General features: G+C 44.3%; 1 protein-coding gene across 4 annotated transcripts in view; it reads left to right on the top strand.

Annotated features, from left to right (window-relative positions):
• grm8b (glutamate receptor, metabotropic 8b) overlaps window positions 1-23,154 on the top strand; it is a 175,899-nt gene extending 152,745 nt beyond the window's left edge. For 3 of the 4 annotated variants that reach the window (XM_015965651.3, XM_054746526.2, XM_054746525.2), the window contains 2 exons: window positions 11,520-11,766; window positions 20,730-23,154. In XM_015965651.3, the coding sequence (XP_015821137.1) occupies window positions 11,520-11,766; window positions 20,730-20,779 (297 nt within the window). In that variant the 3' untranslated portion in view covers window positions 20,780-23,154. Of the gene's footprint in view, window positions 1-11,519; window positions 11,767-20,729 lie in introns of those variants that run through there. The other variant, XM_070544119.1, reaches the window with a different exon arrangement.
• The last annotated feature ends 271 nt before the right edge of the window (window positions 23,155-23,425 follow it).

The following is a 23,425-nucleotide window of genomic DNA, read 5'->3' as shown; positions in this document are numbered from 1 at the left end:
ACCGGAACAGCTGACTCCGCTCTGCAGCCTCTCAACACAAAACTAATTAGAGCAGAATTAAATTTAGCACATTCAGACAACAGTTTTGGGTAGAGTTTGCTCTAAGCTAGTTTGCCAGATGGCAGATTCGGCTCATTATTGTGTCTGTAGGGAGATCTGGAGGACAGGTGGAGAGATTCACAGAAAACTCCCTCAAATAGTTTCAGTCATTTCTGTTTTCAATTGTATGAAAATGGAGAGCAGAAAGACTGAAATTGTTAAAAAATAAAATAAAAAAGATAAAATATACTGAATTTTTTTTAAAACTAGACCTGCAGCTATCAAATATTTTAGTATTCGGATACTCTTAAAAATCCTGTTGATTAATCAAATATTCTACCTGACAGCTTTCAAGTGTAACAAGACTGTGGTCTGCTGCTGAAATAAGAAATCAAACAACTGTCAGGTTCTGGGGTGTGGGTTGTTGACACTTTTCCTTCACATTGACCAGGGTTGATGGTTTATCCCTTGAGGTGGTGCTCACTCCTCACCCCTTCCACATGGACCTGATGGGATAACCGATTAAAGCTTGGTTTATGCTTGACGCATTCACTTTCCGCTTGGTGATGCGGCTCGCGGATGGAACGCGCTTCACAACTCGCAGCTTTTATGGTTCTTGCGGCTTGTCTCTGCGGTGAGCCAATATTCTCCCAAACTCAACGGGGCAGCATGGAGCTCTACGGCATGCATACAACACTACACCATAGTAGAAGTAGAAATTACTGTTTACAACATGGCATTCCAGCATTTTTAACAGCGTCCTCGTCTTTTCCGACAGTGCGAGCTATTTCTCTCCAAGAATTATTAACAACATGTTGATCACGGTGATCTCTGCGAGCTGAATCATACAAATGTCTGTATTTACGAACTCTGCCATACTAGTTCTTGCCGGTCCCCCATGTTTTTCCGCATCCGACCGTCCGCGTGGTTAGAAATTTTCCTAGGTGTGCGTTGTGGAAATTTTGGGCCGTGCTGAGGCGCGGTGGAGGGGCTTGGTTGGTTGTTGAAGGACGAGTTGTCCGTCCTTTTATCAAAGCTTATTTTGAGCCTGAGAGGGTTCAGTATCTTGAGGTTTTGTTCACGATTGAGAGAAAGATTGGTGGATTGGTGCAGCATCTGCAGTGATGCCGGCATTGTACCGGTCTGTCGTGGTGAAAAGAGAGCCGGTAGCTCTCTATTTACCGGTCGATCTATGTACCTACCCTCACCTATGGTCACAAGCTTTGGGTAGTGACTGATAGAATGAGATAATGAATACAAGCAGCCAAAATGAATTACCTCCGCAGGTTGTCCATCCTAGGACACCTTATCTAGAAATAGGGTGAGAAGCTCAGTCGTGCAGGAGGGACTCGGCGTAGATTTGCTTCTCCTTCACATCTATAGGAACGAGTTGAAGTGGCATCTAGTTAGAATGCCTCCTGGATGCCTCGCTGGGGAGGTTTTCCAGGTACGTCCAACTGGGAGGAGACCTAAAGTAAGACCCAGGACACATTGGAGCGACAACATCTTTCGTCTGGCCAGGGAACGTCTTAGGATTGTCCAGGTGGAGCTGGTCCAAGTGGCTGTCAACTGGAGAGGGAAGTCTGGGCCTCTCTACTTAGGCTGTTACCCCTGACCCAAGATAAGCGGATGAAAATGGATGGATGGCCCCGGCACAGAGGAAATGTTGTTTTTAGAGTCTTGCTGTTAGATTGCTGTTATAGATCTGAACAACTCATTAAAGGAAGTAAAATGCCATCATCATCATCATTGATGTACAGCAACTGTAGGAGTAAATGAAAAACCTGGCTCGCCTCCTCTTCACTAAATGAACGGGTCCAGAGAAGTGCACCGATGTAGGTACAGTTTCCATCTGCAGTCATGTCCAAAAGTTTAGAGGATGACATGAGTTGATTTTCACAAAGTTTTCTGGATCAGTGATTTTGAGTTTTTCCATACTGAAGCTTTGTATACATCTCAAATGGTTTATTGACAATTGCATTTATGCAAACAATTAACTGTGTTGCATTTTCTTTTCAAGATCAGTTCAGTTCAACATGCTGATATACTGTCAGTCAATTCCTGGTCCAGATCCTGGCTCATGGATCTCTTTCTTCATCCTCAATGTTTGGAGTTTTAACAGTCCACTCCACTGGCTGAGATGTGCCCTTCCAACAAACACACACACACACACACACACACACACACACACACACACACACACACACACACACACACACACACACCTGAATGTTCTTGGGATGTGGGACACACTTACTGATGGGATTGTACACCCTCATCTGTAACTGTCATTTGTACAGTCACAGATTTTCTCTGCACCACAACTGAACTAATTACCAGAAACTCGGTTTGTTTCACTTTACCCCTCACCAAGAATCTTAAGACCTCACATAAATCTAGAACAGTTTGAAAATGTAAGTGAACCCAGTAAGGGTCAACTAAAAGAAAATGAACAAACTGAGCTTCTGATGTGAATTGTGGAGGACCTTGGCTAATCAGATCATCTTTGAGGTCACCTCCTAAACATGGAACAGGATGCTCATCTGCTGACGTTTACAGCAGCAGCAGCAGCTGGCTTGGAGCCAACTGCACACGCGAGACTGACTAATAAGTGATTCAGATGGGTTGGATCCTGGACAGGGCGCTGTCTACCGCAGCAGGCTTTTACACAGGCTGGTCTCTCAGGACCAGTGGGGCTAAACTGCCATGCCTCCGCTCATACAGGAGCATGGTTTGAGATTCAGGTGATCTGAGTTCTCTACTCACAGTGAATCCAATAGGCAATTCCAGTCTTTTGACTTCAGCTTATGTGCTGCTTTGTTAAATTATCACCATATTTCTTCTGTAGCTGTCACAGTTTAGTCTACACTTGTCACCAGTTAAATGTTCACTCAGCATGAGACAACAAATCATTCCTCCTGCTGTGTGAAGCTGTTAGGGAGGCATCCATCTGACAGGAGTGTCCTCACTAAACTTGAGAGGAGGTAGAGTCACGAGTCCACAAAGGCACAGCAGAACCCAGCGTGGCCATTGTGTCTAAATGGGGATGGTGTGGATATAAGAGCAGCCAGGACACCACCATCCATGCAGATTTTAACCAATGTATTGTCTGCTTTTATTTTTGTCTTCATCAAATATTTTGCCACGTGCTTATGGCCAGTTTCAATAATCATTCTTTTTTCCTCCAGATTACACACAGACTGGGATGAATAGCAGCACACTTTTGGCCTGAGAGAGTGCCAATGACCCAGACTCTTAGTGCTCTTTATCTCTGAAACATTCTAAAAGCCCCATCCGACTCTTGAATCTCGATGGTTAAGTTCACTGACTCTGCAATAGCAGTTGGTTAAAGTCTGGCTCATAAATTAGTCGATCACTTCTGCTCCCCCTCAGCTCAACAAATGGATTCATGCTCCAGTCATTCATTTAAAAAAGCGCCCATTGAAGTGTAACAGGAACCATCACTGCTGTTATGTTGCTCCTGTTTTCTTCTCTCCATCTCTGTAACCATTACTAAATGTAGACCCACAGAGGAACCCTGATGATTTTTTGACTCCCAATCAGAGGGCCATGAAGCCATGTCTTAGCTTACATGAGTTGGTTACCATGGTAACACGGTTGTTCCCCAAGTCAATGCAAATTATGTTTGTTGCGAGGACAAGAATAGGAGGATTGTGATGAGGCGAGACTTGGCTTCATTTCCACACAATTTGTGTGTGTGTGTGTGTGTGTGCGTGTGCGTGTGCGTGTGCGTGTGTGTGTGTGTGATAATTTTCTTACCTTCTCAACATTGTTTATGTACAGTTTCGTTCTGTACAAAGTTTAAACAACAATCCAACGAGATCGAGCCTGGATTTGTATTCTGAACTACATATATATATATATATATAACTATATATATATATATATATATATATATATATATATATATAAATGTCAACAGGTAAACTAGTAGTAGCACATTCCATGCTATAGAAAGTAAAAGTTATTATTAGGAGAGGGAGAATGTTTAAGTGGTAAGCAACAATGTGCAAGCCAATGGCCCCCACCATGAGGCTACCACAGCTCAGCAACAGACCACTGTTGCTTCTTCCGAGGAGGAAAACACTTTAAAAAATGAAGTTAACAGCTAAAATAGCAGGAAATAAAGCAGGATTTTATGGGAGGAGCGAATGCTGACATGTCTGTCACCGCTGCTCTCCGGCAAAGCTTTTTAACTTTTGAAACTATTAAACTTTTTAAATCTTTTTACTAGTTGTGCAACATTGGGTGCTGCTTTTAATCAGTTCTCGTAACTATTATATTGACAACTGATGCTCGCTAGCATCTGTGGTCACTCAAATTGTTTGTGGCCGACGCTGGGTTGTGGGTGGATTCTTACCGGACCCACTCGTCCCTCTCCTGTCTATGAGGAGTCGTGGATTTTTCAAAAACTGTGTTGGTTTGCTGTCGTCTGGCTTCTCCCATCTCTTGTCCACCTGCCAGCAAGTGCTCTCCTGCAGTACTCATCTTCTGAACTTCTAAAACTCCGGTGCCACATCTCCATTCAGCAGCCTCTGCCTGGTTCCGACATCCCTCCTGTCATCGCATTCTAGCCCCGTCGGAGATTCATTCATCGTGGATCACATCAAGGCTCAACTCTGCAATAAACCTCACTCTATACAACCCATCTGGTTCTCCACTCGCCGCCGCTCCTGTAAAATCATCTGGAATATCAACCACCATGTCCTCTCCAGCCTGCCCAGATCTGCTAACTCGTCCACCAAGAGGATGTCTACCGTGGTCATCTGTGGTCTCCTCAACATCTGTTCTCTCAGCAGCAAGGGCCATCTCGTCAGAGACCTTATCCTGGACCACAATCTCGAATTCTTATTTTTGGTTGAAATGTGGCAGCAGCCAAATCACTTCATCCCTCTCAACGATTCAGATCCGCCGGGGTTTGTTTACATCTGTCAACCTCACACTGCCAGCCGAGGCGGAGGTCTCGCGATGTTTCGCAGCGAGAGTTGGAAACTGATGCCCGTACCTGCTGCTCCTGTTTTCTCCTCCTTCGAGTTGTCTGCCTCCCTGCTGCCCGGACCGTCTCCCACGACTTTAGCCAGCATCTACCGCCCTCCTAAATATAACAAGGACTTTTAAAATGACTTTTCTAACCTTCTTTCTTACTTTTCATCCCAGCCTCAAAATATAATCATCCTGGGTGACTTCAGTAATCATTTGGACAATATTAATGACACACTTTCTAAAGATTTTTTATCCTGCCTTGAAAGCTTCGGACTCCAACAACACTTTAACTTCCCAACCCACTGTAAAGGTCTGTTACGTCCCTGACATGAGATGGTAAAATGTGAAGGATGGGGATAACATAAGAACTGGACAGTGGATATTAAAAGGGTTTTATTGTTATAAAAAGGTTCTAAAAACGAGCAAAACAGACGACGAGCATTATAAAGATAATGCAATACGCACAAACTCAAAAAGGTTAATGTTAAAAGACGAATGATCGACTATTAAAACACCTGGTTAAAACTTATAAGTTTTACCAAACGAAGGTGTTTAAAAACGAAGTCAATCATATTTCTACAAACGAAGTTAACCTTTAAAACAAACGAACACAAGATCCCACAGAATCACTCAAGAGTTTAAAGTTTAAAAGTTAAACTCATCAAAACGAAGGAACGAACGAACAAACGAAGGGGATAAAACAAAACGAATTATGGAGAACAGCAGAACCCCTGCACTGTTGTCTCCCAGACTGCTGAAGGCACAGCTCTTTTATCCCAGGTGTTGGTCATCAGGTGGATTCAGCTCAGCTGTGCTCCTCAGCAGCCTGGAAGGGAGGAGGAGGAGGGGCGGTGTCCGGTCAATCACCAGAGCTGGGTGATCCTGGCTGCTTTTTCCCTCTTCAGGCTGGCAGCTGTGATGTCACATCCTGGATCTGGTCTGCTGCGCTGGTATTGCTCCCACTGACTGTAAATATCACCTTGTCCCGTACTCCGATCTTCTGCTCATTACCTTTAATATCAACCTGTCTCTGTCCAAAATTATCATTCCTCACACTATCTCATTGCGTAATATAAAAAATATAAATGCTACACTTTTTCTCTTGACATTAACACTCTTCCCAGTCATGAAGACAACTGTTCAGCTGATGACCTGGTCTACCACTACAACAGCAAACTCTCCACCCTTCTGAATAACCACGCCCCTCTGAAAACCAGATCTGTTTCATTCACCTGCTCGTCACCATGGTTCACCCCTGCTCTCCGTCAGCTTAAAGCTAAAGGAAGTCAACTGGAAAGACTTTATAAATGAACTGGATTTTTGACATTGGATGTGCTACTACTAGTTTACCCGTTTAACTATAGATTCACTAGGATAAATACAATAAAGTTTATCTCTCACCAAATAGAATATTTACTAAGACATCACAATGCAACCATAGAAACACTACTTGATATCTACTTGATATACGTGTGTGTGTGTGTGTGTGTGTGTGTGTGTGTGTGTGTGTGTGTGTGTGTGTGTGCGTGTGTGTGTGTGTGCGCATGCGCGTGCGTGTGTGTGTGTGTGTGTGTGCGTGTGTGTGTGCGTGTGTGTGTGTGTGTGTGTGTGTGTGTGTGTGTGTGTGTGTGTGTGTGTGTGTGTGTGTGTGTGTGTGTGTGTGTGTGTGTGTGTGTGTGTGTGTGTGTGCTCTGTCTTCTCCATCATGGTGGATGGCTGCTTATACTGAGCCAGGATCCTCTGGAGGTTTCTTCCTGTTAAAAGGGAGTTTTCCTCTCCACTGTCGCTGTATGCTTGCTTAGTATGAGGATTGCTGTAAAGACTCTGACACTAGTCAGTGACTTGATGCAGTTTACGGGGATCCTCATATAGGAAACTTTTTCTGATTGGCCTAATGAACTGAGCAGACAGGTACCGGATAACCAAGCGGGGTGCCGCAGTGGCAGTTGCTGAGGCAAAATCTCGGGCGTGGGAGAAGTTTGGTGAGGCCATGGAGAAAGACTATCGATCGGCTCCAAAGAGGTTCTGGCAAACTGTCCGACACCTCAGGAGAGGATGGCAGCAACTCGCTCACACTGTTCACACTGGGGATGGGGAGCTGCTGACGTCAACTGGGGCTACAGTCGGATGGTGGAAGGAATACTTTGAGGAGCTCCTCATTACCACCTACGCGCATTTCGAGGAGGAACCAGAGCCGGGAGACCTGGGGATGGACTGTCCAATCTCGGGGGCAGAAGTTGCTGAGGTAGTCAAACAACTACACAGCGGCGGAGCCCCAGGGGCTGATGAGATTTGTCCTGGGTATCTCAAGGCTTTGGATGTTGTAGGGCTGTCGTGGTTGACACGTCTCTGCAACATTGTGTGGTCATCGGGGGCAGTTCCTGTGGGGTGGCAGACCGGGGTGGTGGTACCCATCTTTAAGAAGGGTGGCCTGAGGGTGTGTTCCAACTATAGGGGGATCACACTCTTCAGCCTCCCTGGAAAGGTCTACTCCAAGGGTACTGGAGAGGAGGGTCCGATCGATAGTTGAATCTCAGATAGAGGAGGAGCAATGTGGTTTTCGTCCTGGCCGTGGAACTGTGGACCAGCTCTATACCTTTGCAAGGGTGATGGAGGGGGCATGGGAATTTGCCCAACCAATCCACATGTGTTTTGTGGATTTGGAGAAGGCTTATGATCATGTCCCCAGGGGCACCCTGTGGGGGACGCTCCAGGAGTATGGGGTGGGTGGCTTTCTGTTGAGGGCCATTCAGTCCCTTTACCAGAGGAGCGTGAGTTTGGTCCACATAGCCGGTAGTAAGTCGGACCTGTTCCCGGTGAGGGTTGGACTCCACCAGGGCTGCCCTTTGTCACCGGTTCTGTTCATTACCTTTATGGAAAGAATTTCTAGGCGCAGTCGTGGTGTGAAGTGTGTCGAGTTTGGTGGCAGGAGAATCTCGTCTCTGCTTTTTGCGGATGATGTGGTCCTTCTAGCTTCATCCAGCTCTGACCTTCAGCTCTTGCTGGGTAGGTTCACGGCCGAGTGTGAAGCGGCTGGGATGAGTATCAGCACCTCCAAATATGGAGATACCTTGAGATGCCCAGGACGAATCTCATCCGCCCCCGGGGCTCCGCCGCTGTGTAGTTGTTTGACTACCTCTGCAACTTCTGCCCCCGAGATTGGACAGTCCATCCCCACAACATGCCCTATAGGTTATAAAAATTGTACGTCGCTTTGGATAAAAGCGTCTGCGAAATGAATAAACATAAACATAATAAACATAAACATAAATATGAGACCATGGTTCTCGGCCGGAAAAGGGTGGCTTGCCAACTCAGGGTCGGGGGAGAGGTCCTACTTCAAGTGGAGGAGTTTAAGTATCTCGGGGTCTTGTTCACGAGTGAGAGTAGGAGGGATCAGGAGATCGGCAGGCGGATTGGTTCGGCGTCTGCAGTGATGTGGACGCTGAGCCGATCTGTCGTGGTGAGGAGGGAGCTGAGCCAGAAAACCAGGCTCTCGATTTACCACTCGATCTACGTCCCAATCCTCACCTATCGTCATGAGCTTTGGGTAATGACTGAAAGAACGAGATCGCGGATACAAGCAGCCGAAATGAGTTTCCTCCGTAGGGTGGCCGGGCTCAGCCTTAGAGATAGGGTGAGGAGCTTGGACAATCGGGAGGGACTCAGAGTAGAACCGCTGCTCCTCCGGATCAAAAGGAGTCAGTTGAAGTGGTTTGGGCATCTGGTCAGGATGCCTCCTGGATGCCTCCCCGGGGAGGTGTTTTGGCAATTTCCTGCCTGGCAGGATGCCACCGGGTCGACCCAGGACACATTGGAGAGGTTACATCTCCAATCTGGTCCGGGATCGCCTTGGGGTCCTGCCGGAGGAGCTGGTGGAGGTGGCCGGGGAGAGGACGGTCTAGAGCTCCCTAGTTGGGATACTGCCCCAGCGATCCGGACCCGGATAAGCGGAGGAAGACGACAATGATGACTAATGAACTGGCCTGTTTTTACTGTGTGAAGTGCTTTCAGACAACTCTTGTCGTGATTTGGCGCTATATAAATAACTTGAATTGAACTTAATTTGTTCACTATTGTGTTTATATTGTGTTTTTTGTATTTCAGAGACTTTTTAACACAGACAAATTCATCCCTCATTCTCCTCCACCTGTTTATGCGCTCGCTACCTCCAGACCCACGTTTCCCATTAATTACATCCATGTATAAATCGCTTGCTGCGTGTGTTATAAATTCTCCAGTCACAGGTGAATAACGTGTTCATATTTTCAATGTTTTTCTGCAAGGTATTGCTACACTGCTCCGTGTCTGCTGCTACATATCTTTGACTTTCTTTATGTTTTTGAGGGCGCAATTGCGGCTCTGCTGACGAAAGCAGAGTCCTGACCAATCACAAGGTTGCTTTCTCAGACCCGTTTGACGATGGTTAGAAGAAAGGGCTCAACTCTGTCAGTTCTTACAAGCCTGCTGGAGAGTCTTTGCAAGGCAGATAATGGCGTGGCATGTCTCTGCATAGATGCAGAAGCATAAACTAGACTAGAGAGGAAGGGGATGTACATCTAAGAAGGGGTGGGGGGCTGCATCTGAGGCGAAAGAAGCAACAACCCCCCCCCCCAGCCATGCTGTGGCTGAGCCACTGTGAGACAGAACATGTATGGCTGTCGTAACCCCCAACTTCTCTGACCTCACAAATGGTCCCACTGTAAAATAGTAATGCACAAATAAATAGACAGTGTTGGGCAAGTTACTTCAACACTGTAATGCATTATTTATTACTTGTTACCCTCATTTTAAAGTAATTCATTACATTACAATATTACTGATTTTAAAATGTAAGGTATTACACTACTTTTGCATTACTTTAAGTTACTTTCACCAAAACAACTTCAGTATGAATCTGGTCATGTGATGCTCAGTGAGCTCATGACATATATGTGGAAAGTGATGTGGTGTCTGAGCTAGGGTTGCTGTTAAAAACAGTCAGATATAATAACAGTGCTTTAAAATAATTGTTTATTAAATAAAAACAACAACAAGCTGTACTCTCAGCACGCTGCCTTCTTATAGGGCCATCTGAGCAGGGAGTGAGGTGGTGGGGGCTCCAAGCCTATATTTACCTTGGTCCTCAAATGCCTTGATACGGCCCTGGATGTGGGACTGACTTCTGGAGTGATCTGATTCTATCACATGTATAAATATTAAATGCTTTTTCATTATTGCTTTTCACTGGTAAAAATGTGTATTGGGGATAAATCTGTCTACTTTTTTCTTTTTTTCTTGATTTTATTTGAATAATTTCCTGCCCTTTCTCTCTCTAACCTTCCTGCATGCTGCATGTTTTCTCCGTCTTCCAAAACTGTTTCCTAGATTTCCTACTTTCTAACTAATCAGCCAAAGGGAGCTACCAAACACAATAAAAGAAGCTTAGTATGCGCTGCGCTCCAGCAGCAATCAGTTGAAATCACCGGGGCACAGATTATGAGCTCAGCTGAAAAGTACATGAAGTACCAGAGAATATGGGCAGATATAAACAATCACAAACGAATGACTTTGTTTTGGTGGAGCGATTTTGTGAATATAACAGCGGCCGCGTGCAGAACGCAGCTGGAGTATTTGAGCCATTACCGCTGCGTCCTCTCTGCTCATAGAATGCCCGCAAAGCTGAGTCCATAAATGACGTCATATAAGTGGATACTGGATCTTGTTTCAGGTTTCCCGCAATTTGAATTTTTAGGAAACCCACATCTTGATTCTGGGTTTAAAAATGCATTGTAATTATCGCGTTACTGACAATTGTACCGAGTAAATATTACCATTTTCTTTCCCTGCAATGCCTTACATTACCACATTACAGCAAAAAGCAATGCATTACAGTAATTACTTACTTTTGTACCGCATTACTCCCAACACTGTAATTAGAATAGTCCCATTTCTCCATTACACTAGCCTTTAGCACATCATTCCACTAATCTAATCTCAAGTTTTTCTAAACTGATTTTGCTCAAAGACTGAGGTTGCTTTACTAACAACAAGTGAGATAATAACTGAACATGACGTTTCTATGAAAATCCAACACATCTGATTTCTACTTTTACTGCATATTGAAAGGCAGTTTTTAGGAAAATAATAGTAGAACTTATATTAGAAACTCCGGTGCGTTTGATGGAAGTTCTGATATTTTATGGAGTGGCTGACACTTGGCAGGATTTAGACAAAACACAGTAAGAGATGACAGGCTGGCAGGAAGCCAGAGTAAAAACCAAACTCATTTAATCAGAAGGTGAACTAAGGAACCATGTCAGCAATTTTTTAAAAGACAAAACTTTTGAGAATTCCTGTTTATTTGCATTTTCCACAGCATCTCCATAAAATCATGGCAGTGTCAGAAACTGAGTGTTGGTGGTAAACAGGCTGAATGGCAGGTTTTTCAGATGTTCCTGCATCTACATCCTAAAATCAGTTTTTTCTCTCTGCAGATGTACATCCAGACAGCCACACTGACCGTCTCCCTTAGCCTCAGTGCATCTGTATCCCTGGGCATGCTCTACGTGCCCAAGGTCTACATAATCATCTTCCATCCTGAGCAGAACGTTCCCAAACGAAAGCGCAGCTTCAAAGCCATCGTCACCGCTGCCACCATGACCACCAAGCTGTCCCATCTGGCAGCTGAGCGGCCCAACGGTGAAGTGAAGACAGAGCTGTGTGAGGGAGTTGAAGCTAGTGGTGAGTTGTCTTGAAACCACAGTCAATCACTCGTCATTACCCTTTAGATAACCCTTCCGGAGATGTGGATTGAAGTCACATGACTTGGACTCGAGTCAGACTCGAGTCATTATTTTAATGACTTCTCACTTGACTTGATAAAATCTATAAAGACTTACAACATGACTCGGACTTGAACGCCAATGATTTGCATCTGTTGACTTGAGAATGACTTGAGCATATTTGAAATTTTTGCACAAAAATGTTACAACATGGACAAAAATCATGAATCATTCTCGGTTCTGGGTTAGATGTGCTGCTAAATGCAGCAGAACTTTGTTTATTACCTATTTCAGCTGCACTTTCTGCTTGTTTGAGCAAATAAATGAAGCTTTAAGAAGCTTTATTTCTTTGTTACGCTTTATTATTTATTGTTGTCATTAAATTGAAGTTGGACAGACGACTTGATTATGACTTGAAAATTCAAGGTTAAAGACTTGGACTTGACTTGGACTTCCACATCATTGACTTTAGACTCAACTTGGACTTGATTGTCTTTAACTTGGACTTGACTCGAGATTTGACTGGAAAGACTTGTGACTTACTTGTGACTTGTAAAGCAGTGACTTGATCACACCTCTGAACTCGTCTCTATTACAACAGAAGTGAGTTTATTGAAAAGGTTTGCAGAGAAAATAAGTTCATTGCTTCAGTCATTTATGTAGAACTTCACAGAAAAACAAACTAGACCAGGGGTCAGCGACCCGCGGCTCTGGAGTCACATGCAGCTCTTTCATTCAACTGATGCGGCTCTCTTGTGCTTGTAAAATAATAAATGAATAATTAAAGTGAGAGTCAAGGCATGGGTGGAGACATATTTCATCCCCACTTCCTGTCAGGAAAACGCTGGAGGACCGAGAGAGCAGCACTGAGGCAGTGATGGACCGCACCCCCCTCAACCCCCCCTCGTGTGCTGTCGGAGTTTCTCAATCTAAAAACGAGTTGTTAACGAGCGAGTGCGCACTCGCGGGTGCATTCAAGCACGTATTCACACAAGACTTACCGCTCAGGAGAAAAGCAGACACAGATTCTGCAGCATTCTAGAGGATTTCCTGTTAACCGCGATCATTAGATGAAAGGGGAGGAGGGCATTTTTTTCAAGAAGACGAGCGGCTCAGAGAGCCAACATGTCATGTCAGCAGGTGAGTGGCCGAGCCAGGTGGAGGTGCGGCTGCCTCACCTGGAGACCAGTGCAGTGCAGCCACGTAGTACTTTGCTGACAACGTCACGTTTTTCAGCTCAGCCATCAGCCACAGCTGGTTCTACATAAATGTGGAGCAGAGTTTTAACCTGAAGATGGAGATAGAATTATGGTTTTGGGCTGAAATATTAAATTTTAATTAAGTTGCACTAAACTGCCACACTAATGACTACACATGTGTACATCACCATTACACACTCATCTATACCGGTTATCAGAAAAAAAAGTTAGTAGGCATTGCTTGCTCTTTAATTAAAATTATTTTACTGCATTCACTTATATCTGTATGCCAATTCTAAACATAAAGATTGTCTTCATAAACCTGAACAGGTCCAACCCGGTCTCACGTGAGACTAGGCTGACAGGTCACCTGCTTGTGCATAATCAGATGTCTCTATAGGCACTTTCTGAGCTGAAGAGGATAGGAGATTTTCATGAACAGAACTCAGAAGACCCGTGAAGACGCCAAACACAGTAAAAGTATAACAAAAAACGTCTTTATTTTGATGCAGAGTTACCAAAGTTGGGCGAGGCTGGAGACAGAGTCGGAGACAGGCGCAGGTCGAAATGGCAGGCAGAATACAAGGCAGGGGCCAGGCGAAGAATGAGGTCCGGAGGCAGAGATCAGGCAGGGTGGATGGCTGGAGAATTTACGGGCAAATGTTTTCAATAATCTGGCACTGAATGACTGGATGGCTGGTTCTTTTGTAGCAGGGGAAACAGGTGTGAGTGATGAGCTGAGGAGTCAGAAGCAGGTGAAGTGGATGAAGCTGATTGTGGTAGTCAGGGAAACAGGGCTTGGCTGGGGCTTGATGATGAGACCAGGTGTGCTGCATGAAGGCAGAGGAGGGTGAAGGATTGGGAGTCATGACAGAGATTCTGGACTTTGCCTCAGACAGGCTCATGGATGCATTGCAGCATCGACCCATTGTAACAAGCCCTATTCAGCCCAAGTTTCATAATCAGGGAACATTTCCTAAGTGACAAGTTTCTCTGAGAGACAGGGTTTGGAAAACTCTCGCTTCAAGGAGAGGATTCATCCCTCATGTGCTCTGGTTCTACGACGTGCTCCAAGTCCCTAATCTCCACATCTTCAGCTCGCTGTCCACCTTACGTGCGCGCTGACAGCAAGCTGCGCTTAACTGTCTCACGGTTGGTAACTCTGAGCAGGTGGGAACATCACGTTCACCACCTAGCCCAGAAACTTTGCCACCACAGATTCAGCTTTCATCAGAGTCACATTCTGATGTTTCCTCTCAGATTAAACAGGTCGTGGACCAAGCAGATGCTCCTACCACTGTATTCAAGTGAGACAAACCACAACTTGTGTTAAAATATCCTGATTACGATAATCCTTCTCTTTCCACCATGTGGGCTGGTAAACACCTTTCCAGCTACATCGGTGGCCAGAAACTCAGCTTTGAAACTCGACTTCCGCCAGAGAACTTCCTTAACCGTCATCTCAACAACTTGACAGACCCACTTGCCAACCAAGGTAAAGGTGTGGACACATCATGGTCCCTCAAACCCTTGTGGCCCCCTGATGATGTGTCCATCTTTCAACCATCTGATGGGTTTGTGTCTTTTCAACTTGGCTTTTCTATAAATGACCTTGTCAGTCTTCAGTTCCAGGACCCTGCTATCAGCAGGACGATCTTGCACCTTTCTGATCCAAAAGCTCTTCAATATCCTTTTCTGTGGTTTGACTCCGTTCCTGAGCAGCGTGTTCTCTTTTGTGTTCGTGTCACTCCTCCTTCAGGAGTTGTTGACCACAACGGCACCAGACTGACTAGGGAATCCAGTACCTCTAAGATCATTGATGTCCACAGAGCCTGTGTGGTCCCTGCAGCAGAACCACTTCTACCTGAATTAGGAAAGCCACCTGACCCAGGGGAAGCTGACACTTGCAGCGACGCTCCGCCTGAGACTCCACACCCTGCAGTGGGGACACCACCTGCCACAGGGAGAGTTGATGGTGGCACTGAGACTCCAGCTGAAGCCCAGTACTCTGCGGGGGGAACACCACCTACCAAGAGGGGGGCCAGATATCGCCCTGCACCTCTACTGGCTGACCCTGGTCTCTCTGATCGCACCTGTGTGTCGACCGGGGGCCCTCCAGAGAGCACATCTAATCCGGACCCTCATAAACCTGCACCTGTCTATAGCCTAAATCATTCTTGGTTTCAGTCTTCAGGACAGACAATGTTTCTCTTGCTAGTCACATCTCTGTCTGATCCTAAACGTGGCTGTGCTTTCTCCACAGCCTCCTTTAATATGACCGTATGAACCTGGGGTCTCTTCGGGGGTCTCACTCCGAGGCCTCCCAGATTTCTTGATGTCCAACCATCACCTGCTGTTCCACCCAGTTCAGTCTGGTGGCGCTGTGGCTTTAGGTGGAGCGTCAAACCTTCTACTTTAATGTCACGCATGATACTAAAACTTTATACCATGCTGTCAGATAGGTGCTAATATTAATGCTTTTATAGCTTTCATGGGTTTTTTTTATGTTGGAGCTAATAAAAGGCAAGTCTGAGAGCGCTATCGTATTGCAGAGTGTTTGTTCTACAACCAGGACTCATCTAGTGGGTTATGCTGCAACCATCTTTGCATATATTGGAGCCTGTTGGCTAAGAAATAATGATAACAATGGGTAGATCCAGCCTTCATCTATCGTTGGTCTTGTGAACCTTTTTAAAGCTAATTTGTGCATGTCATGTTGTGTGGTAAGAGTCTAACCCACGACATACAGAATCACTCCAAGGAAGCAGATAAGAGTTTAAACAACTTATTTATAAAGGTGAACTAAAAGTGCAGCGGAAAGTCCAGCTGACTTCTTCGGAACGGGGATCGGGTGTGGTGATCTAAAGACAGAGGGGATTAGGTCCGGTACATATAATCTTGATTTGAATCTGGGAGTTCCTGAGAACTTGCAATCTCGAAGCGTGGAGGACTCGGGAGGGGAGGGGGTCCGGCCTGGGGGGCTTACGTGAGGCAGGGTTCTTGGTGGCTTGAGGGTTGAGGGAGCTGAGCGTAGGAGGTGCTTGAAGATCCGTGAGGTTGAGGTGGGCAGTGGAGAGGCCAGGGACGGGCTGAGAGCCCACATGTTATTAGACAATGAACAACGTGGCGCACACACCGCTACAGTTGTCAGTCAACAAAGCAGTCCACCATGCACTGTTGAAGAATACACCTCTATCTGCTCTTGACTCAAAGTAAAGCCCAAGTCTAAATAGTACAAGGTTCATGTGAAAGTCATTTCAAATTAGCCACCGCCATCGTTGTTTTGATAGAGTGCTATGATTGGCCAGACACAAGACTGTTCAGGCCTGCCAAGGTTCCAATGAGGCGTGGCTAGTCTGGCCTGCAGACAAGGCCGGATTAACCATATGGGCAACTGGGCAATTGCCCAGGGCCCACAAACTCCAGGCCCAGGGCAGCAAGGGCACGAGCAAAGTACTGTATCTGTAATTTCCGGCTTTATGAGGACTAGGGTGACCGTACGTCCTGTTTTCCCCGGACATGTCCACTTTTCACTCTCTGTCCGGGGCGTCCGGACTGGGGGTTCTTGTATTGATGAAAATGTCCAGCTTTTCATCCAGCAGCAGGGATCGAATTATGGGGGAGCTGTATATCCTACACATCCAGGGGTGCCGGAAAAAAGTTTTCTACCTATGTTACATCATTTATGGACTCTTTTGAGCATAGAGAGGCATAGCGCGTTGTTGCGCAGCGCTCCAGGCTGCTAAGTCCAGCGCACAGTCCATTCTCAAAGTGGCCAACCCAAAAAACTATAATTAGCACACGATCGTTCATGTCCACACATGTTCTCTATTTTCTGTCTTATTTGCACCTGAAGCACTCTGCTACTGCGGAGCTAATCGTGTGCTGCGGTGATTTCACCTCACTGACGCAGCATCGAAACGCGCTCTCCGCTTTGTGGTCAGGAGATCCCTTTGATCTGCTCAGAAGTAACTGATGAGGTGAAAAAGTAAGAACCCAGGCAGCAGTTTTTCTGGAGAGTTTAGAGGAGATGCAGGAAGATGAGAGACAGACAGGACAGGAAAATAGTTCAATAAAAACAAGAAAACAAAGTAAAATGTAGGTAGATTTATCTCCACTACACGTTTTTACCTGTATAAAACAATAAGTTATACACATGTCATATTGATACATCTGATACAATTCAGATCACCTTCAAAACTCAGTCACACACCCAGGGCCGTTTCAAGGCATTTTGGGGGTCAAGGCAAAATGCGCTGCACAGAGAAGCTTCGCTGCCTATGACTTTGAACGTCAGTTGAGAGCAGTTGAGTCAGTCTTGTGCAGACTGACCAATGAAGAGAGGGCCTCAAGTTAAGACCCTCTCCTCATTGGTCAGTCCACACAAGGTGGGTCAAAGGTTACCCTGAGCGGGTTACGTGATGTCAGGCATTCAAGTTTTGAGTGTATTTACTGCATATTACAGTAATATAATCTGTATGTGACCATATTGTGGTGATCCTTGGGTCGTGATGATGGGGCCCTTGATTATTGTTGCCCAGGGTACAACAAAGTGTTAATCTGGCCCTGCCTGCAGAGCAAACTCTTTTCTCTCCTGCTAATGTGTGTCTAGATTAGACTACCAGACTCTAGGACAGTTATTATAACACTTTAGTCATTCCATAAATCATCATTATATTTCAGATTAAGTTTGTGCTTCAGTAATAAATTAAAAATGCCATAGAACTCCTCTCAAATAAAAGTAGTATGACTGGCTAGCAACCAGGTGCAAAGCAATAATGAAGAAGAAAAATACAGTTTATTAATTAGTGTAAATGATTTACTGAACAGAGCCTCGGCTCTGAATTTTTTAGACGTAAACTGAGTCTAGATGTGATGAAGCCAAAGTGTTTACAGCTTAGAGTTTGACTTCAAAGCGGTTTGTCTGTCAGCAGAAAAGCAGAGACGTCTGCATGTTTATTCATCAGAGATGGGCTGTCTGAATGGCTCTGCTGTATTTAACAAGCAGCAGCTTCCTCATCAGAGGCGTCAAGGCTGCTTTCCTTTAACCCTGCAGTGTTTCATACACAGCAACACTCACCTGGTTCATATCTGTGTTTTACTCCAGTCACTAAAAATTACGGTAACGCAGTAAAATAAGCACCTCTCTGGCAGCACGAGGTCATCTAAAAATGACAGTCTTCTCTAATCTTCTCTAAAAAAAAAAAGTGAACACCCGTCAAAGTATCTAAAATGTGAAAACCCAACTTCCCCTTCATTTTGCTTGCTGGGAAACCTGGATGATGTCCCAATGGGAATCAGTTAGGTTCACATGGTTCTGACTGCCATTTACATTGCTGAGAAAACTATCCTCATAAACTGGAAAAATAAACATAATCTTTGCATTAACCAGTTTAGAAATAATTTGTTAGATCATTTTACACTTGAGACAGCCTCTGCCTACATCAAATAATTCTCTTTGGGCTCCTTTAATTGGTTCCATCACATAGCGATGGTGGAAGGCCATTGACTATGGCCTGCAGGACAATGTGGTTAGTGTGGGGGAGGTGTCTGATATTGAAGCACCCTGAGGTTCCCTAGTCGTGGGTTCTGGTGCTGACGGGCTGTTTCCTCATCCTGGTGGCATTTGTAACCTTGGGGGCTGTCCTTCTGGCAACTGAGTGTGGGGCCTTGGGAGGTCTTTGACAGTGGCCACAGGTTGTTGCCTGATACCTGTATCACCCATGGGTGGGTCTGGGTGAGGGGCTGGTGGCTTGGGATATGGGGGCAATCGTGCTGGCTCTCCTCTCTCTAACTTTGTGCAGGGAAGGCATTGGTTATCTCTGTGGCAGCCTTGCTGATTGGGGAAACTCTGTTCCTTCCTTTTGAGTTGCTTGCCTTACTCTAAATGCATGTGATAACAGGGTTGAAAGCTGGAAGTTTATAACTGTGTCACACACTTAAATAATGTTTTTGGGACTGTTGGAGAGCTACTTCAGAGAAAATAGTTTGCAAAGCTTAGCCTGAGCAAAGATGTGATAATAGTTATTAATACTTTCTAAGGTCTTAATTTGACCAAAATCAATTTATCACTGTTTAAGACTTTAAGACCCAGCGGATACCCTGTAATATTAAACAATTCACATTTGTAAACAAAAATAAAATTCAACAGTTTAATACAGAACTGATTTTATATAGATATTTTTATTAAGAAAACATGTTTAATCTTTGTTAACCATTTATTTCGAGCAAACTAAAAAGCCTGCCAAAATTCTCCCTTCTCTCCTGTGCCCTCTGCTGCTCTGCCTCCCTCTGCAGCCACATGTCCTCCCTGGTCAGCTCCAGAAGCTGGTCATCGCTGTCCCTTCTCCTTTTTCTTCCACCTGGTTGACTTCCTCCTGGCTCTTCATCCTCACTCTCCTCCCTTTCCTCCACTGCTGTACTTGGCCCTGGAGTGTCCTCACGGATAGAGGCAATTAGGACAGGCGGACTGGTTGAGTGTCTCTGTCCTAATACCTCATCCATGAGGTCAAACCAGGGCCAAGTAGCAGCAGTGGGCTTCCCACTAACCCCCTCTCCTGACCCTGGATACTTGCAATCCTAGATAAAAAAAAACAAAGTCAGTTTACACAAATAACTACAAAACTGTTTAACCTTTTTACATTTAGCATGTATACATGTTATATTTTTCCACACACATCTACATACTTTATATTTTTTCTTTAAATTATCCCTTTTTTTGCCTGGATGGGGATCATCTTTCCCTGGATGGCCATTTTCTCCAGAATAGTCCTAACATGTAAGAAAAGAAACAGGAAGAGAAAAGATAGAAGAGGACAACGGTTTATTCCTTTCATGTTTTCGCAGAAAAAACTAAACTCAAACGAAAGTTTTTAAAAGATGAGATGTTGTTATTGTACCTCCAAGCCACAGCCGCTGAATACTTAGCTCCGGTGATCATGTGGTCCATCTCCGCCCTAAGCTTAATAAATTCCCTGGTTTTCTCTTTTGTCCCTAAAATACAAACTTCTATTAAAATCAGGGGGAAAACGTAGCGGTAGAAGTACGACACCGAGCGGCCGAACATACGAGCCGAGACCGCAATACAAGCACTCTTACTGTAACATTTCTAACTAAAATAACGTTCATGTATCAAAAAAATTCCTTAACCTAACAGTTTTCAAGTTTATACTGACATTTATATGCGCAATCCTCTCCGACAGCTCCCGCTTCACTGTCCGCCATTGTTTTTAAAAGTTCTACCGTCTGGCCCGCAAGGCATCTTGGGAAATGTAAACCATTGAAGGATACACCAGACCCATCCTTCATACAGGCGAAAAGAAGGCCGAATTCGTCAATCGCATTTGAAGGAGTCTTCGAATTGGGACAGGCCTGGTCGCCGTGCTGTGACGTAACCGGCCGACGAATCCGGCCGACGTAGGACGCAGACCATGAATTGAGACACAGCCACCCTGTATATACATATCTATGAGTGCACCACCATGTTTATAGGCTGCTTCTTTTGCTGGGTTAGACAGGCAGTCCTGTTGATTAGTATGAGTATTACTGCCACCTAGTGACTGGAGGCTGGTTTAGCATAGATTTGGTGGCTTCTTGCGGCCCCCTGACATCCACCCAGTAGTTGAGAAGCACTGCTTTAGACCAAAGTCAAAACAGCAGAAGATAAAGAGAACCAATATATTTTTATGCCTCACTGATGTGCTGATTTCTTTGCTTTTTCCAGTGCCACCAACAAAAACAACCTACGTCAGCTACACCAACCATGCTATGTGAGAAAACAACACCTTCAAACATGACAATGTCCTTGGACATTTAACGAGCACACTCCTGTCAGTCCCAGAGGAGACGACAATACAGGCTGATGGAGGAAAAGGATTCCCTGAGCAGTCAGAAGTATTGCGGCTGACAGACTGAACCCTTGTCTGTGGTGTTTTTGGTGTTTACATGAAGCAGGAAGTGGACCTGGATGGTGGAGAAACCTGCACATAATCATCTACAAAACCAGAATGTTGGACATGAATGGGAACGTGACAAATGGACAAAAAAATAAAACAAAACTATTTTAAACTTTACAAACTTTAATATTGTGAGGACCAATCATATATGTTGTTATTCTAATTGTGTGTTTTTGAAAAAAAAAATAAAGAAACGTATTGGCTATGAAAGTTTCTGATACTAGTTTCTGTCTCACTTTTCTCCTGAACTGCATTATGAGATGAATCTGTGGTTGTTTTAGCTAAACTGATATACTTATTGAGTTGTGAAACATCTAAATGCCATGGCTGAATTGAAGCATGCCTTTTTTATACAAATGATCTATTTATAATAAAGGAATGTTTCACAAGTCTGCGTTGGGTCCTTTTGAAGACAGTGGATGTTTGAACAGAATAAATGATCAAAATTGGCTGTTTTACTTTTCATTGTATGGCTCACTAACTAAACTAAAGTTCCATTCTTTGATTTTTATTACGTTTCTGTTTTTGAGCAGACCAAAAGCTCCTTTTGCACTCAAGATTTTTAAACACTCATCAGTGCTAATAGACAACAAAACATTCTCCTAACATTAATGAAACTAGTCCAAACCCACCTCTATCAAAACAACTTATTTAGACAGTATCTCAACAAAAAAAATTCCATTAATTTCTCAAATTATATAATAAACTCTAAACCATAGTCTCAATTAGTAGAATTAATCTACTAATTTGCAGACTGGTAAGCAAGTAATTTTTATTTATATAGGACTCATCATAGAAAGAGAATCACAAAGTTCTTCACAGAGATGAACAAAACAAAATAAATTATAAAGTCTAAATCGAAATGCTTTTCAAAAAACTAAACAGTGAATATCATAACGCAAATAAAAATCTGAAAAACAAAGTCATGACACTAAAAAATGATCATAAATATCAGTTAAAAACAAAAACAAAAAACAAAACACAAACAATTTAGGTAACCGCAGCTTTAAATAAAAGGGTCTTCAGCTGTTGTTTATAGGTGACCAGACTGTAAATACTATGTAAGGACACAGGAAGTTCATTCCAAAGTCGGGGTGCAACAGCCTGGAAAGAACGATCATCTCTACTTTTATATTTGGTCTTCTAGAAGGTTCTAGTGTGTGGATTGAGGGGTTGGGTTGGACCATAAGGCTTTAAAGAGCAAATCGCAGGTTGAAATTTTTTTTCTAATTGATATAAAATGCTGTCTAAAAATACAATTTGAAATGCTTATTGTGGATATTTGGCTTTAAAATACGTGACAGCAGAGTTTTCAAGTAAAAAGTGGCTTTTCTCAGCAAAGCCTCTAAAAAGGCTGTTTTTTTTCTAAATCTGAACCTCTGAAGTAACAAAAGGGAGCTAGAAGCTAGGCTGTCTCACCTCTGGGTGGTGTAACAATTAAATTTACATGTTATTTAATGAACCATAAAATGTGAGATTCCATAGGAAAAATGAAGTCAATCTTATGGACCTTTGGATAACTTAAACGAGAAGATTGGAACTTTTAATTGCAGGGATTATGTAACAGCTTTGTATTAACTCAGAGACAAAAGAAAGAGAATCAAGTTTTAAAAGTTTAAAGATTTATCACTAAACAAATTAAAACTAGACTAACTTTAACACTAAATGTATGGTGTAACTAAAGTGAAGTAAGACTGAGGATGGTGTATTGTCATGGTCTCCGACTACGTCTTCCCTCATGTGTCTCCTTGTGTTCTCCATTCCTCTCTAGATTCCCCTTTTGTGTCTCATAGCGCCCTCATGTGTCCTTTGTATGCGTCTCATTCATGTGTCTTCTGTTTGTAGCCCTTTAAATAATTCCTCCCAGGTCCTGTGTTCATTCGGTCATCCCCAGCCCCTCCAGGTGTTCCTTCATGTTCTGTGTCTTTGTGGCTCCAGCCTTTTTGTCCCCAGCTCCCTCCTGGTTTTCTTCATGTCTCTTAGTCTTCCCACCTCAGTTTATATAGGTCTTTTATTTCTGTGTGTGTGTGTGTGTGTGTGTGTGTGTGTGTGTGTGTGTCTCTGTCCCCAGCTCGGTGTGCGTGTGTGTGTGTGTGTGTGTGTGTGTGTGTGTGTGTGTGTGTGTGTGTGTGTGTGTGTGTGTGTGTGTGTGTATGTGTGTGTGTGTGTGTGTGTGTGTGTGTGTGTGTGTGTGTGTGTGTGTGTGCGTGTCCTTCCCCAGCTCGGTGTCTGTGAGTGTGTGTGTGTCCTTCCCCAGCTCGGTGTGTGTGTGTGTGTGTGTGTGTGTGTGTGTGTGTGCGCGCATGTGTGTGTGTGCGTGCGCATGTGTGTGTGTGCATGTGGGGGGTCTTGTTCTGTGTGAAAACAAAGCAGTACAAGTGATAAAGCTGCAGGAATTCGTAATGTTATCCTTCTCAGCAGCAGCACTGCAGGTGCTCTCCATGTCCAACATGTGCGTAAGCCA

The sequence above is a fragment of the Nothobranchius furzeri genome, chromosome 14 (assembly GCF_043380555.1).
Source record: "Nothobranchius furzeri strain GRZ-AD chromosome 14, NfurGRZ-RIMD1, whole genome shotgun sequence".
Lineage (NCBI taxonomy): Eukaryota > Metazoa > Chordata > Actinopteri > Cyprinodontiformes > Nothobranchiidae > Nothobranchius > Nothobranchius furzeri.
This window is presented reverse-complemented; position numbering and strand designations above follow the sequence as displayed.